Genomic DNA, 16,690 nt, shown 5'->3' with positions numbered 1-16,690 from the left:
GCTGTCCTAGCAATTAATATCTCAGTAGTTTTACAGTGGGTAGAAATAAACCTTTACCAACACTTTTCCTATACTGTTAATTCCCACCGTCCTTTCTCAAAAAAGGCCTTCCAGAACTTAAGACAGGTTTGTAAATGTATTTTTATTATGTTGCAACAATCAAAATATATATGTACTACTGATTTTTTCCCCAAATATTAAATGAAAATGTAATACATTTTTGCCCACATTGTGTTCTTGAATGCTTTGGAATCTGTAAAGACCCTGACATAAAGAAACTGAAGCAACTGCACAATTAGAGACTGAAAGGTGTTATAGTGCTGCACTTACATTGCAAATGAAGTCAGATGTCTCTGTTTAATCAAATATAGCCTCAACAGTCTCTGTTTTGTGAGTATTAGAAACAATAAACAAATATACACAGAAAGCATCACAAACAGTAAATCAGTTATTTAAATACAACTGTATCCAACATAGCAGCTAAACACTGGACAATGTTTGAGGTCATCAGCACATCCACATGCTCTTCTAAATGACGCTTGGGGTCCTGAAATACACGAGAGAAATGACTGAAACACATCTCTGAAGGATTTCATTTACTTCAGGTCTATTTAAGACGATTGTAAGTTAAGGAACACAGGCCAGTAAGGCTCCTAAATTTTCCATTCTAACAAGACCTAGCAAATGATTGAATTTCCATGAGTAAGATTTTATTAGTCCATACTATTACTCAGGTAAGTTGAGGACAGGTTTAGGAAGTAAATTTCTATCCAGCATCTGAAGAGTAACCGTGACAGCTGTGAGTGTTAAGGACAACACACAATATGTGGAATTCACTATGCATCTCACTAAGGCCAATATTTTAATCTTAGTTCTGGTACATTGCAATTTTTTTTTCAGATCTTTGTACAAATGTGTGTTCTAATCCTGTAAAGACTCAAGCATGATCTAACACAGTCTTTGAATAGTTGACTGCAAGAAAATTAGCATATTTATACCCACAAAAAAATGAAAAAATGCACAATGCTATGTTCAAATGTTCTGAAAAATTTAACATTAAGCCTAAGCAGCGTTCTGAAAATACACATCCCCACACACTATTACTCAATTGATGTAGGCATTTGTGGGCATCTGCATAGAACAATAAAATTACTTCTGGTTGAAAGCCATACTCATGCACTTCCTCAGTTTCAGAATTAAGACTAAGTAATTAATCTCCAAATACTGCAAAATTATCAGGCACATTTAAAAAACACCTCTAAACTTTACTCTAGTATTATTGTAGCACTCTTGTGTGTGAAGAAATTAAAATATAGAAGACAATCATGTGTGGGAATTTTAACTTTTTTAAAAAAGAATTAGTCAAAAATCTAATGAACCCATCTAAGTTTACATAAAAGTTTAAGAAGGACAGCTTACACAGATTTTCTAGTAAATAACTCATTTTCAAAGATCATACAGTTCTCCAATATTCTCTCTGTTCCTAGCAAATTATGCAACCGAATAATGTAATATCCCTATTGTGAGCAGCTGTTTGTTTACAAAGCTTTTTACATAAGTTGCATAAAAAACTCACATGGAAATTACTTAACTGAACCATTATGTAATTTAAAGAAAATGTAATAATTTTACCAGGAAAAGATTTCTTTTCTTTTTAAAGAACTGTATAAAAATAATTTTTTTTTTTTTTAGGTATGCGTAATGATTTAAACAACTAGTGAAGCTCAAGTTCTGTTTGAGGTAACATCATAATCCTTAAGATACAACCCTTCTTACATGTTTTATTTTTTATATATATATATTTATGTATGTGTAGGTGCGCATAAACTCCATTGTTCTGAATGCTACAGAAATACACGAGTGACTGAACAATAGGGCAGATGTGTTATGACATAGCTGCTAGAAGCTGACACATAAGAGCAATCCAGAATCCTTTAAATTCTTCTACTGCTACTAGCAATACAATAAATACTGGTTCTTTAAGGACACACTGGATATTTTTAAAGCTATTTCTTGTTTCCACTGCCCTTCCTGAATTTGAACACAACCTCTTACAAACTTGTTTTTCTCTCCTCTCCCTCACCAAAGCACATTTCCTCAACCTTTATGTTGAAATCAAATGTAGAAATAGTTTTCTGTCAGTCTTCTACACAGACATTATATCCTGACATTGCAAAGGGACAGAATGAATTGAGTAGGTGTTTTCAGTTTCAGCTATGGTCCTAAACTGTCTTCCTTCAACAGCAATACAAAGCAACGCAGCTTACTTGCATATGTGTGCTTTGGAACTAAGCACTGACTGTGTTCATGAACTGAGGATAGGGGTGAGCTGGCTCTTCAGCCATGATAATGTATAAACAACACTTAAAAGTCTCCACAGTTTTGGCCTCTCTGACATAGACTTGGATATCTTTATGCTTCTTCTTGGAAAGAAGTTAAAAAAAAAGAAAAGGAAAAAAAAAAGAAAAATTACCAAATCTCAACACTGCTCCTCAGCATGTAATACAAATGCAGATAGAACATGACTTACAGATATCTGCTGGTTACCTATAGTCAAAAAGCCTTGTTCCTTACAGAACAATCTTCAATAAAAATAAATTCATTATCTGGAGCGTTGAGAATATCTTGCACGTAGAACTAAAATCACCTACGCACGTATAAAAAAAATTAATATTTAGAATGAACGAAGCATATCATTCCACCTCACTCTAATTCATCACACCTCACCTGCTTGCCAACATTTTTTATTGCCAGCTGTTCAGGTGTCATCTTATCTTCTTCTTCAACAGCCTGTGAAAGAAACACAGAAAAGGTCAGTGTTTCAGATTTCATTTACTTTTTCCCCAAGCCACAAGATTCTCAAAATATAATTCTCTTTCTCAAAAAAAAAAAAAAAAAAAAGAAAAATCAAACAGCAACACATTTCAGAAAGTCAAAAGGAAAGGTACTTCAGCTTTTCAGCAGACGTGGTTTTAATTACTAAGTGTTAGTGCAAAAGATCAAGGCAAATACTCATGCATGGTTTTCTTGCCAGATATTCACAAAACTGTTTTTAAACAAAAATCTTAAGTGAGTGGTATCAATAGTTAAAGACAGTTGAATATAGTTAAACTAGTAAAGCAGAACCAAAAATAACATTACCTACATTGTTTCAACTACTGGAGGTTTGATCTCAATACATTTTTATACTGTTTAAAGTCACATCTTAATACATTTTTATAATGTTCTATTGTCTTACAACTGTATCTTTATAAAGTAAATTCACTAACTTAACTAGTGAATATAATATTGAATTTTGTTTTTAAGTACTTCTAAGAAGTTAAAAAAATAGCACTCATCAAGAATGACTGACATGCTTACTACTCGTAGATTGCTTGTTGAGATCTAATATTTATAAAAAATATTTCTAAGTGTAAGTGCCAGTATTAAAACAGTACAAATAACTGTGATTCCTCTTTCTTACAACAGCAATAATAGTTTCTTTATCTAAAAAGAACATTGACTTGGGCTCTAGAATGTGTTCTAAATACTTACTATCTATCTACTGGAATGATACAGATAAATAATCTTTATTCTGCTATCCTGGTCAAGTAGTCCTTAACTGAAGGAATGAAGAATACAATCAACTGCTTATTTTGATCTACAGGAATCTTATATTCTCTTCACTAACTAAAAATACAAAGTTTATCTGATTACTCACATTTCAAAGCAAAACACGTAATTAAACACTTTGCTAGTTTAGGGCAAAAAGTCAAGTGGCAAAGCCTGAAGAGCTAATAGGCAACTTCACATAGAAATGATACATAGTTGATTAATAAGAAACACAGTCTCCACAAGGCCATTAAAACTTGTGCCTAATTTAACCAAATCCTAAGAAACTCTTTGCTGAAAACAGATTATACGATCAGATAACCACCAAAGTCCAAAAGAGTTCCTGCAACAATTGTTTTGTTCTTATAGCCTAGTCCTTTACAAGTCATTCTGAATAAAGCTTGTGATAATCAACCTCTTACTTCTGAAATTAAGTAATAAATTTCTTCAAAAACACAGCTACAGTTACACTACCATTATGGGACATGAATACCTTGTTATAATTCTTAGCTAATTCTAACATCTCCTTCACTACTGTTTCATTGAGTTTGCAATGTTCACTGTAGTCCTGAAGCGTCAAACCTTCCATCCAACTCTTCTTATGCAAATTTAGCAACATCTGCAAAACAAAACCTCTTTAGAACATGCATCATAAAATGCATTCATAATATTGTGAAGATCTCTCTGACAGAAAAACAATTTATAATAGTAAGAATGTAATAAAAAAATTATTGACCTTACAATGTTTAAATACAGTAAATACAATAATCAATTATTCTGCTAGAGCAGACGATAGATTTTGCATAAGTTTTTAAGGATCAAACTTCTTGAACCCTAAATATGAAAATGAGGCATGGAAACCAGGGTCACATTTACTTTGACAGGACTTAGGTTTTTCTTTTGTAATTTTTTATTTTTACTATAGGTGGAGAATGCACAATTGCATTGTAGGAGAGCTAACAGAAAGGCGAATATTTTAGCTGCCAAATAAGGAATGGTTGAAGCTTCCAGCCTCTGATGAAGTTGAAAAATATTTTAATGCTTGGATTAAATGTATGAAGTAGTTATTTAGGCTTCACTGATTATCCTGAACTGTATGCAAGCGGCTGCCACTGTTGTGATGAAGTGAACTTCAAAAGCAACCAAAGCATGACTTGTGCGCGTTTGTCCTCCTACAAAGTAAACAGCCTTAAAAACAAGACGATAAAGTGATGTAGAGTTTTGATGGTTATAAACACAGACTATTAGTTAGAAATATATTAAATGTTTTAGTTGATGCTCTGATGTCATTCTTGAAAGAGTGAAGGAATAGCTAACAAAGGCAATTTCCTGATTTTCATGAATAAAGAAAGCATATTTTGTGGATCTTCTGCACACTTGAGGACTGTAGGGAGGACCCTTTCAGCAAACCGTTTCAGCTTGCCTTCAATTTGTGAACATTTACTACAGACATCTTTGAGAACCCATAAGCCCTGTAATTGCTATCACCTGAATAAAAGCGCCTGTTTCATCCTATGTACAGCTTCCAAAGAAACCTGGCTTTGGAACATATGAACTGAGTTGAAACTGTGTGTCATAATTTGTATTAGCAAGATCTTGGTTACTGACAGAAGGAGTTGTAGGCAAACTGCATATGGACCGTTTCGCTAGGCTATCTGGATTTTAAAATTATGGTTTGGTGTGATAGGCTCCTCATCTAATACATGAAGCATGTACTCTTCTTACTACAGATGGAGATAACAGATCACCACCACCCCGAGGAGGGGCTGAGAAATGTATGAACCTGCCTTATGAAAGATGTGTGGAGATAGTTGCTGCCTCACAGATTAAAGTTTCCCTAACTTGGTCAAGATTATTCTCCTACTTACAAAAGGTAATAACTTACATATGTAAAGCCATTAAAGAAAATACACACTTGGAACTTCAGAAAAGACTGGATTGGCCACACTGTTGTATTTGAACGGAAACAATTATCTCCAGAAGCTTCTTGGACATTGCCTGAGAGCGCTGGTTTTGTTGAATTGGTTACTCTTTTCACTAACACTGAGTTCTTGAAAGTCTGATACCATCCTAAAAAGGGTTATGCATTTCACAAATTCTTTTCAGCTCCCTCATTTGCATGCATATTCTTCCATTATTCAAAATTGGGGTTTTTTTATTACTTATAGCCCTCTACAAGTCAAAATTAAATGAGAAAACTATTCTGACCATTTCATCATAAACTCCAACTCTGAGATCAATTTATAACCCTAACAAGGCCATGAACATACATAGGCATAACTGAGGACAGAATCTGGCTTTTCAAGAATTAACTTCTGCAGATGATAAATAAGCTTTTTTCTTTTTTCTGTTTGTTTTCCTGGTTGAGACTGTCAAGCTAGATTTTACTTGTAACTGAGGAAGTTTGATACAAAAGTAACTGAAAATATTTGTTGTCAGTAACCGAACGGTATTTCTTCTGTAAATATACATCATCACTACTTCCTGATATTCAGTGAAGCCTTGGGGAGCTCCATTCACACTAACTGGAAGCACCTTCTGTCGAAGTGATTATAGCCAATAAAAATCTGAGATTCCGTGGTTATACAATTCCGTTTTGGAAAACAGGTCTTCTAGCTTCCGGAATTCCAGCCTGTGAAAACCTAAGGCAGCTAGTACATCTTTCAGCTTCATCACTGAAAACTTGAAACTTTGCACAAACCTGTTAAGTGCACAGAACAGCACGAGGACTTTCCATAAAACATGTGGACAAAAATGTTGTCAAACTATTTATATGAATATTAGAATGTGATTTTGGAAGGTTTCATCATCATGACTACACATCTAAGTGCTTTCTGGAAGAGAAGCCATCTACTTCAGGAGAGTTAAAACAACTAATGAAAATATCAGCAGTTGAAATCAGAATATTGCCACAAATCTTAAATAGTTTGTATAGTGTTCTTTGTCCTCTGAATAAAAGCTAAAACAATTACCTTCTGTTCTAGTTCATTCTTCCTGTAGTTGATGGTGATGGAATAGTAATGTCTGTTTAGTCCATGAATTAGTGCCTGTAAAATTCAGGGAAAAGTTTGCATAAAAATTACCCATCACTGAAATGAAGAAATATTAGAAGGAAAGAGTTAATTTAAATACAGCCATCTTCAAACATCACTTAAATAAGAGAAAAACCACAGAGAAACAAATACACAGAGACTATAAGTAGGTATGAAGTAAATATACCTGTTCCTATTTCTCTTTCAGTGTTCGTTAACTGACAGTTATACTTTCTATTTCTAAACCACGGATTTTTTCACACAGTAACAACTTTCACAGGAAAAAGTGGTAACTGCCTGCAAACACTTGACCGATACATATGCACAAACATATTTCTCTCAAATCCTTCCTCTCTCAATAAATTCGGTTATCACTTCTATTAAAATATAAGGCGCTCTCTGTTACAAACAAAAGAATGTTGGCTATCTATTTATTTACAACCACTGCCAACATTCCCAAGTTCATTGTCTAAGGCACAATACAAAGAAAGAGTAGCTGAAGCAGTGATTAAACTTGTCAGGTATCGGTTAGACTATGTGCATCAAATTAACCTTGGATATTAAAGCTAGTTTTCTTTTTTAACTTCAAATAAAAAAAAGCCTTTCTCATTATAATTATGCCCTTTGCAAATTTGTCCTTAAACTTGTATGTCACAGTCTGATCGACTGAGATTAGGTTAAGTGACACCTATATGCATGTATCTTCTATTTTGCTCACATGCATTACATAACTTTTTTTTTTTGATATTTATGACTTAAGGGTGAGTTGGATTAATATTTGGGGGTGGAGGGAGTTAACAAAATTGTATGATAAATTCTCATCACAACTAAAATTGTCTATTTTTCAAATAAAATTTTACATACGAAGTATATATTTAGAAATGAGATACGATAAATCATACATAAAATATGCAGAATTAGTGGTAAATATTTCCTATGTTTCAATCATTCCACCTATTTATGTTTAAATATATTCTTTAGAGCTATACAGAATGAATGTGTATTTGCATCTTATGCAACTTAATATTTCAGCATTCCAAAATTACCCGTATGAAAACTCAGAATGTTCTCATACATACATTTCAAACAGATTTCTTTTGCAAACACATATACAAAGATACAAAACTACTTGAATGGTTACATTTACGAGAACCAGCAGTTACAGATAACCATTACTTGTGCCACTTTTTATAATTAGAATTGTAAAATAGGGGTTTTATCATCAATAAAGTAATTTATGGTTGAAACTATTAGCAATAAGTAGTTTCCACTGCCATTTTCTTATCCCACGCAAAATGATTGCATATGAGGTTTTGGGGTTTGTGTTTAAACTCAGTTGTAGATATTTAGGGAGTTTTCTAAAGCTCCTAAATTTGACAAACATCTTTGCCTTCCCCCACTATCCTCTCTTTTTCCTCTCCCCTTCCAAAATCACTCTTTAAAAGAGTGGACAAATGTAAAAAGTAAACAACTATTCCACTTCAAACCTGAACAATAGTTGTAGTTTAGCCACAGCAAAAGGTTAAACTAAAACCCATAAAACACTTCAAAGCAAAACTTGTTCTTTGTGTGTTTTGTTTCAAATGGAAACCATCACTCCAACAAGCCTTACAAATTAGATGCACAAAGAGCAAGTAAAAAAGCTGTTGATAAGGAAACACAAGAAAAACCACAAAAAAAGGAATGAAGTCAAGCCAAGCCACGTACTATTCTTATTCCTGAGATTTTACGGAATGTCTTAAAATCCCTGCTTCTCTAGCCCAGCTGAAATCAATATTAAGTTTGCTGCTGACCTCAACTGGGTCAGAATTTTATTCGCAACCTTAGAATAAAAGCAAAACAACACTGCAAGCGCCCTTGCAGTTTTAAGAACAGAGTATCATTTTAAACTATGGTTTTTAGCTTAACAGTGACATTTGCAACAGCCCACTGCCAACTTGCAAAAAACCAACACAAACAGAAAATACCCACTCTAACAATAGAAACCCAAAACTCCCATGGCCAAAATATGCCATGCTGTAGTGACAGTGATCTTAAAATAATGAAGTTCAACAATACTACAGGATTTTACAAGGGAGATCACTACACACAGTCCAAAAAAGCCCAGCTAGAAAAGTCCTGAAACATGCAAGCATGGGCTTGCCTATATCCAATCAAGAGTATTAGTTGCTTATTTCATACTCATAGTTCACAGTTTTTACCAATTCAAAAATCAAACGTAAGACACAACCACCTCCTGAAGCAGACACTCTTTAATTGCCTGATTTTTTTTTTGGCTAGCATTTTTATAAGTAGTAAAGGGTTTCAATGCATTAGTAATAAAAACAACCGATCTTTTGAAAGATAGGGGTATGGTGATACCAAAGTAACTCCCAAAGGATAGCTCTTTTACAGCAGAAGTTTAGCCCTTATTTCAGTTCTACTATGACTAGCGTACGGTCTTTTTCTTGGATGTTTATCTAGCAAATATTACTTTTATTGTTCAAGTAACGGATTAACAGAGCAGGAATTATGCTTCATGGTTGCAAGTACACATGCCTTTTAGAATGCATAGGAAGGGGAAAAAAATTTTCTGGAGAGAGAAAAGGAAAAAACATTGAGGCAGAAGAATGACATAGATAAAAGCATTAATCACTCCAGAGGATACTTGTTTCAGGACAGAAGCTGTTTCTCAAAATAAAGGTTTGCTTCGTTGAAGACCAACATTTTTGTCTTACTAGTGACAGTCAACTTCAGAAATCAAACTTTGAATATTTAAGTTTCACAAATGCTTGCAAAGAAATGTAAGACAACATACTCAAAAGAAATATCACAGTTGAAGACAATCAAACATCCTATTTATCCACTGAATCTTCCACTCCACCATTTTTCAGCAAATTACTGCATTAAATAATTAATCTCTGATTTTTATATGACACAATATAAGGTTAAATCTAGATTACTTATTAAGCAAGAACCTATATAAGCATACAGTAGAAAGACAAGATTATTAATGAAGAGGGAACTCTTTCCATAATTTGCTTCAGAATAATTTATCTTCAGGAAAGCTGAGATGTTAATAAGCAGCAGTTTTTAAATTGCAGTACTCTGAAAACAGTACCTATCTTGCATCACATGGTATGACATCAATTGTCACTTTTAAAAGTTTGCATTTCCATAAATCTGTACTTTAACCTTTGCAGTATATACTTATACATGCATTCACACTTAGGTAGCTAATTTAGGGCTCAATTTTAAACTCTTCACATATATAACTCCATTGATGAATCACATCAATTATAAATGCATGCAGAAAAATGCTATAGAGAGAACAATAAACAATTTGTAGCTTACTGGTTTTAGGTACCTATCCCCAAAATTGCTGAATCAATCTTGCAATTTACAGGACTATCAACACTGGGTTTACCTGGATAGATGGCTTGTTTAAGTGACCCAGATTTGAAGTTGTTTGTCTTGGTTCATGTCCCAAGACCATCATATTAGCATTGATCAATCTGAAGGCATCAATAACAACCTGTAAAAACAAGATGTCAAGTCAATTCTTTTTAGAAAATGCAACTAATAGTGCCAAGCAACAGTGGACAAGGCACAACCAACTCTCATCTGTTTTTGGCCTTTATCCAGAAAATCATTTAATTATAATATTAATAAAAAAGAGCCTCCTGCTGGCTATGCTATCAGCATACTACACTACCTTATATTGTAAGGTGACACCAATTATTACGTTTTCCATGGAGCTGTAAGTTTTATATACATGGTATCATCATATAACATTGAATTTTTATGTATGCTTACTCTAAGCTTCAAAGGTATGCATATGTTTGTCACCTAAATCTTATCCAATCAAAATGAGTGACAGAGAGAGACTAAAACTGAAAGTGAGCACAAGCTAAGGGACCGAGTCTAAAGCCCAGTCCTGTCACATCAATTATACTACCACAATACTTGAAATGACAACAAAATTATAGCCAGCAAGGAACTTGCCCCATGTATTCCCTTCTAGTCAGATGCTTTTTGCTTCTTGTGACTAAGAAAGGGTCTATAAACTGTCTGATGGATTAAAAAGTCCTTGTCAGTGTCATGCTCAGGAGTAAAAAATACAGTAAAAGAAAACCAAGGTCATTTATGATTTAAAGGTACACAGTAGGTAGTATTCAGTGCTATTTCATTGCAAATAAAGTAAAACCATCACTGATTTTTATACTGTCTGTCCTGAATTTGTCTATGAAAATCCTTGGAAATAGGATTTCGTGGCCCCACACAATAAAACCCACACCCCTATCCCATGTGCAATTAAACAGAATTGAGAACATACCAACAATACGCTCAAACCCACTCGCCATTACAGATTCGTAATTGCAAGATAGGATTTCTCGTTTGAGCCCCAGTCTTTTAACTGGACCAGTGCACATACAGCCTTGTACATCCACAGAAATAGCACCAGGCATACTTTGCAGGCATCTTGTCTGCATATGTTTGAAGAGTTATTCTAGTTCATTAAACAAAATAGTTTAAATCTCCTTCTAACAGCTTTTCTACAATCATTTTTATTCTCTTCCTCTCCATACTATGGGTTGGACAACAACAGGTACATTTATATGGCTGGCTCGGTATTTTGAAGAATTAGACCTGAACCAAATCTTTCATGTTGAACAAAAAAGAAATCAACCGCTGTCACTGAAAGTCTGCAGAGAAAGCGACATCGAGTCTCCCACCTTGTTCTAGCATTTTCCTCTCCATTTACACAAATATTAATAACTAAATACATATGCAATTTATTAGGAGTACAAATATTGAGGTCATTCATGTGGAAAGAAAATTAATTGGCAAGTATTCATAACAAAAAATATTTATCGAAGTGTGAACTGAAAAAGCCTAATAACTTATCACCTGTTGTATTTACTTTTGAGACCCAACTATTTCAGTCATGTTGAGTGCCTCAGTGCCACTAAGGGCTATTGCCTGGACTCTCAGCTGACTGGCCAGATCCATCTGCATATGCCATGTCTTAAAACTGCATGCAGAAAATGTACAAAAAAAAAAAAATCTTCTCTATTAAAAATGTTAGGTTGTGACCCAATTAAAGTGAGTTAACAGCGACAATTTTTTCTGAACAATAATATAAACAAAATACAATTCAGATTTAATATGCAGCAAAAGCATGCCATCTGATACTAATGCTACAAAAAAGGAAATACATTTTAAAAACTTAATTCTCAAAAAGATCAGAAACAGTTTCTATATCTATCTATACATTCTTTGTGGTAACATACAAAATAATTATATTTTTTCCTTTTTTATCACTATCAGATTTTTCTCTATCTCAAAACACTTGTGACAAGCTTTTGTATATATCTCTGTGTTCCATTTTAGCCAGATGCTCTAATTTATGAACACCTGGAAATGGCCATCCATAACAAACAGGCAGTATAAATTAAAAAGTCAAGCAAAGCAAAAATATTCCACACCACAGGTTCTCCAGAGACTAGCTAGATAAAGGGAAAAAAACCCAAGCAAGTAAAAATTTACCCTGAGGAGCAAGAAACATGAACTTGGCAGTATACTATAATCACAAGGAGCTGCTTTATAACTTACTAACAGCCATGCTTCTAGTTTTGAGTTTAACTGAGAACTTCACTAGACAATGTTGAGTTTATCCAAGAACGAATGGCATTGTCCAGCATGGATTTGTTTTGGGACTTGAGTCATGTAAAATAAAAAGAAAACCCAAAATAAAAAACTGATTAAACTTGGTTTTGATAACAAATTCAACATTTCAGTTGGTGTTCTCAAGGTTCTATTTGGGTAAGCTTCACATTAAAATATGAGAACTAGCTGCTAAAATATTTGAGAGTGATACTGAATATTACTCTAGCATCTTAATTCTGACCAGAATTAATTTTCCTTATGTTTCAGGCACTACCTGCAAGGGAAAGGACTGCCCGCTCTATCTGTCCTCCTGAAGGAATGAACTGCAAGTATTTCCTAAGTAGAACAAATATCAATCTACAGAAAGTGGTATGAAATATTAAAATCACAAATCATAAATATTAAGCTTTAAAAAGGGATAAAATTGCAATTTCTACAATCTCAGTGGGGTACAAAAAGTACGCGTGTGAATGATATTTCTCATCTCAGTTGCACTTGTGACGACCGATGGTAACTAAATACTTTAACTACACTAAGATTAAAGGAATTTGCTGCTATCACTATAGCAACCATCTTAAAGAAACTAACATGCTCAACAACCTGGAAGCTAAATTTAGACCTAATACGCAATAAAAACATAAACACAACAATAAATCCTACATATTCATTTCTATAAAATGTAATTGCTTTTTTCACAGTGAGCACAAGACAGTCCCTCCTTTAGAGGATTATATCAAAATAAATAGACTCATTAATGTCCAGTGTACTAATGAGCAATGGGTGAAGTAGGTGTTAATTATGCCACAGTAAGATTCAAGAAAAAAGCCCTGGTGAGCACTCAGAGGTGCGTACAAGCTGAAGTCTCCTCTCTACGATTGTGTATTTTGAAGTACAGCATGATGCAATCAGATGACAGCAACATGGTCACCCCGTATTCTACGATGGCAACTTTAGACACAGTATTTTGAACAAAGAACCTTTAAGGATTAATTAAAAGCAGCACAAAACCCCTCAGTTACTTAGATTTTTGTTTCAAGAAGTGAGTATTTCTCATCCAAAATTTTTAAGCTTTTATTGTACTTAGATTACCTAATGCAGCGTGCACTGTTTTAGTAAAAACTACAGTTTCCAAGCTTCATGCTAAATTCCCTTTCTGTAAAGACACAAAAAAGTTAAACAAAAGTCTATGCCATTGGGATATTTTCCAGAAATATGAAGGCAGAATTTTTTTTTAAAATGCACTTCCGTAGTGCAACTCTTTTACCACTCTGACCATTTAATTTTTCCTAGTACAAGTGTCTTCAGACTTTTCAGAGGTCATTTCAACAGCAGACAGCTTATAACAAAACCATTAGCAGTTTGGCTAGCTTAAGGAAACCTCTTACTTTCCTTTTTTGTTTATTATCACTGCATGAATCTGCAGCATATGAGAGTTTATAATTTCTCAGGCTTGTTAAATTCATGTTAAAGGTCTGTTTTCTTGTTGAATAAATTTTGTTCATATAATGCTGCCTATTTCATATACTGAGTCTTTAATAGCACCTTTGGTCTATGCGCAACTCACAGATCAAAACAGAGGACTAAAATAGGGGTTGATGATGCTATTTACATGTGTGATTCCTGCTGTCTTCTTGTTAGTAGCTTTAATATAATAGAAGACCTTGTCTGTTTTGTAATTAACACATCTTTACTGGAGAGATATTTGGAAGTGATTGCTGTGAATATACTGGTTAGTAAAATAAACACAATCACACACCACTTTCTGTTATCAGACAAATTTGTGAATTGTACACATTATACTCCAGATCAACAAACTGTGATATAACAGCCAAGTAGAAGACACATTTATATAACCCTTTATTTTTCTGAAAATATGTATTCAATCTGACCTTGCAAATATAATTAGCTTGTGGGATGTGTGGATTTCAGTACCATGGATGCTTTACTAATTGCAGCTCTTGGAAATAGATACTAAATATTTGGAAGCTGCCAATACAAAATAAAAACTGCATCTTTTTGTACATCTGTCTTAGCTTCAAAAAGCATAATAATCTAAAAAACAATAACTATACGGCATTTTTTTAAGCATTTCCCTGGGGTCAACAACCCACAGTAGAGCCCACATAATGTATTTTTAGAAACAAAATTTACAATTATCTTCAGTATACTTAATAAATTTGAGGATAGCTATAATTAACATGATTCATAGTTATTCACAACCCAAGACTACCGTTGGACTCCTCAGTTGCTAACTAGATAAAAATCTGGCCTTTTATAGTCTGCACATAATTATTAAAAATCATGGCTGATTAAAATCTAGGATGCTTAGTAGCCAGACTTATTTTAGCTTCTTCTGAGAGTGTAAATGCCATATATATATTACCACTTTTTCTAAAACTGTCTTCATAACTTTGTGGGGTATTTAAAAAAAAAAAAAAATTAAGATAATTTCAAGAGTACTTTACACACTTGATTCTATTAAATCCCTCCAATAACAGATCTACAAACAATATTGAAAGAAACAGTCCTGTTTTGCAAGACCCACTATATTTTAATGGTAAACGTCAGTTAGAAATAAGTCAGCCTTTTTTGTTTAAATTAAAAAAAAAATTCTAACATCAATATTTTTTCCAGTGAAGAATCTATGACATATGGTGACTACCTTTAAAAATGTATTGTGTCCTTGGAATTCAAATACCGATGTATTGTTTATGCCATATGTTTATGAACAAACATACTAGTGCTTAAAGACAACTCTGCGAAGGATATAATGTGGTTATGCCAGGTGTGGAAAAAGAAGTAATGTCCCATCTAAAATCTCTTTTATCACCTGCAACTGACCTGTTATCAACTGCTTAGTTTGTTTCTAGATTGTTTAAAAATGAAATGGAACATGTGACCGGAGAAGTGCAGTTCGGGTTTATGACTATTTCGTTATTTATGCTGCCATGCACTGTTAGACAACTACAAGTGAAGAACATATTCTGTCCCCTGTAAGCCCACAACATAAAAAATTCAAAGAAATCTTACTTTTTCTGCCATTTCCAATGAAAAGCACTAAGAACTGAAACTGACTCATGCCAAATGCATATCACTGAATTGCTGTGATTGTGAGTTTGAAGTTTGCAACATGGAAATTATTTATAAAATGTCAATTTTAGCTCTGGAAAATATATTCCTAGGAGTATGTGCATTTTCCTTCTCTGTCCTTAGAGAATTGCTTACTTGTGGTCAAATCCACAGTACAACTTGAATACCCATACTGGAAGGGGAGAGAACTACAGTATAATACATTTATCTTGACAAGTGAGGGCATGCATCCATAACTCCCAAGTAGCAAAGCCACAAGTTTTAAAGCTATATGCCTTCATGAAGATAAATGGACTGTTCTATATCCACCACGGCAAAAGGAAATTAAACATTTAATACTTTTCAACAAAAAGTCTTCTTGGAACTTTTTTTGGTTTAAGGAAGGGCATGAACGGAAGTAGCCTATGTAAATGGTTTAGTAGGTGAACATACATTGCTTAATTAAATCACAGCAAGTCCAAAGAACAAATTCTAGAACACCAGCATTAATATTAACAGTTTTGGCATCCCATTAAAAAAATAGGAAGTAAAATATGCAAAATACGTTATTCTGAACACGTGCAACTACTATGAAAAATGCTGGTTTTCAAACAAAACAGTAACAAAACAGTGGTATAATGGCCGTAATAAAACAGTTCAATACTTTGTAGTTTATGCCTACGTTTAGAAAAACACATCCTGAACTGAAAACACCGAGTGGCCTACACTGTAGTGCAGATGCAATTCATCTCTTACAGGAAAAAAAGCATCAATCTTTATTGAATCAACAGTAATCAAACCCAGCACAAACGTATCTACTTCCTTATTCTCCAAATCAGGCTCCTATCGAAACTTGGTTCTTGCCTAGATCAAATTAGGATGTTTCCGCCTCTGATATGCAGGTTACTGCACAAAATGCTCTGTTCAGACAAAGTTAAGAAATACCACAGTACTGTAAGAGTATCTAAATGTACTAGACATTGTACAAAACGTACAGAAATGTACCCTTGAAATTTCAACCAAAACTACACATTGTAAAGTTATCTTTTCTATTTTAGAATTTTTCCCTTTACAATAGAAAAGCGTTAGCAAGTCCAGTTCTAATAATGAAAGTTGTTCCAGGTATAAAAGATTCTGATACAAAATTGTAGGTATCACATGTTTTAAAGTATATTTTCTTGTAAAATATTATCTGCATAATAATTCACAATAAACAGACATGTTTCCAAAGCAGTAGTGACAATATAGTCAATTTACTGTTTTGTTTAGTTATTTTTAATTAATAATTTCAAGCTGTACCCTAATGACTGTTGAATTGTGTCACTGTGTGACTGTTCCCTTGTGCCTAG

At 33.7% G+C, this 16,690-nt stretch overlaps 1 protein-coding gene across 7 annotated transcripts in view; it reads right to left on the bottom strand.

The window, feature by feature from the left end:
- Positions 1 to 122: 122 nt before the first annotated feature.
- The window catches only part of PSMD14 (proteasome 26S subunit, non-ATPase 14), a 48,619-nt gene continuing 32,051 nt past the window's right edge, over positions 123 to 16,690 (bottom strand). For all 7 annotated transcript variants that reach the window (XM_075153084.1, XM_075153085.1, XM_075153089.1 and 4 more), the window contains 5 exons: positions 10,030 to 10,137; positions 6,564 to 6,638; positions 4,085 to 4,210; positions 2,728 to 2,790; positions 123 to 547 (listed from right to left, as the gene is read on the bottom strand). In XM_075153084.1, the coding sequence (XP_075009185.1) occupies positions 449 to 547; positions 2,728 to 2,790; positions 4,085 to 4,210; positions 6,564 to 6,638; positions 10,030 to 10,137 (471 nt within the window). In that variant the 3' untranslated portion in view covers positions 123 to 448. The remainder of the gene's footprint in view (positions 548 to 2,727; positions 2,791 to 4,084; positions 4,211 to 6,563; positions 6,639 to 10,029; positions 10,138 to 16,690) is intronic.

Source organism: Calonectris borealis, chromosome 6, assembly GCF_964195595.1.
Source record: "Calonectris borealis chromosome 6, bCalBor7.hap1.2, whole genome shotgun sequence".
Classification (NCBI taxonomy): Eukaryota; Metazoa; Chordata; class Aves; order Procellariiformes; family Procellariidae; genus Calonectris; species Calonectris borealis.
Note: the sequence above shows the minus strand (reverse complement) of the source record. Positions and strands in the feature narration are given on the sequence as shown.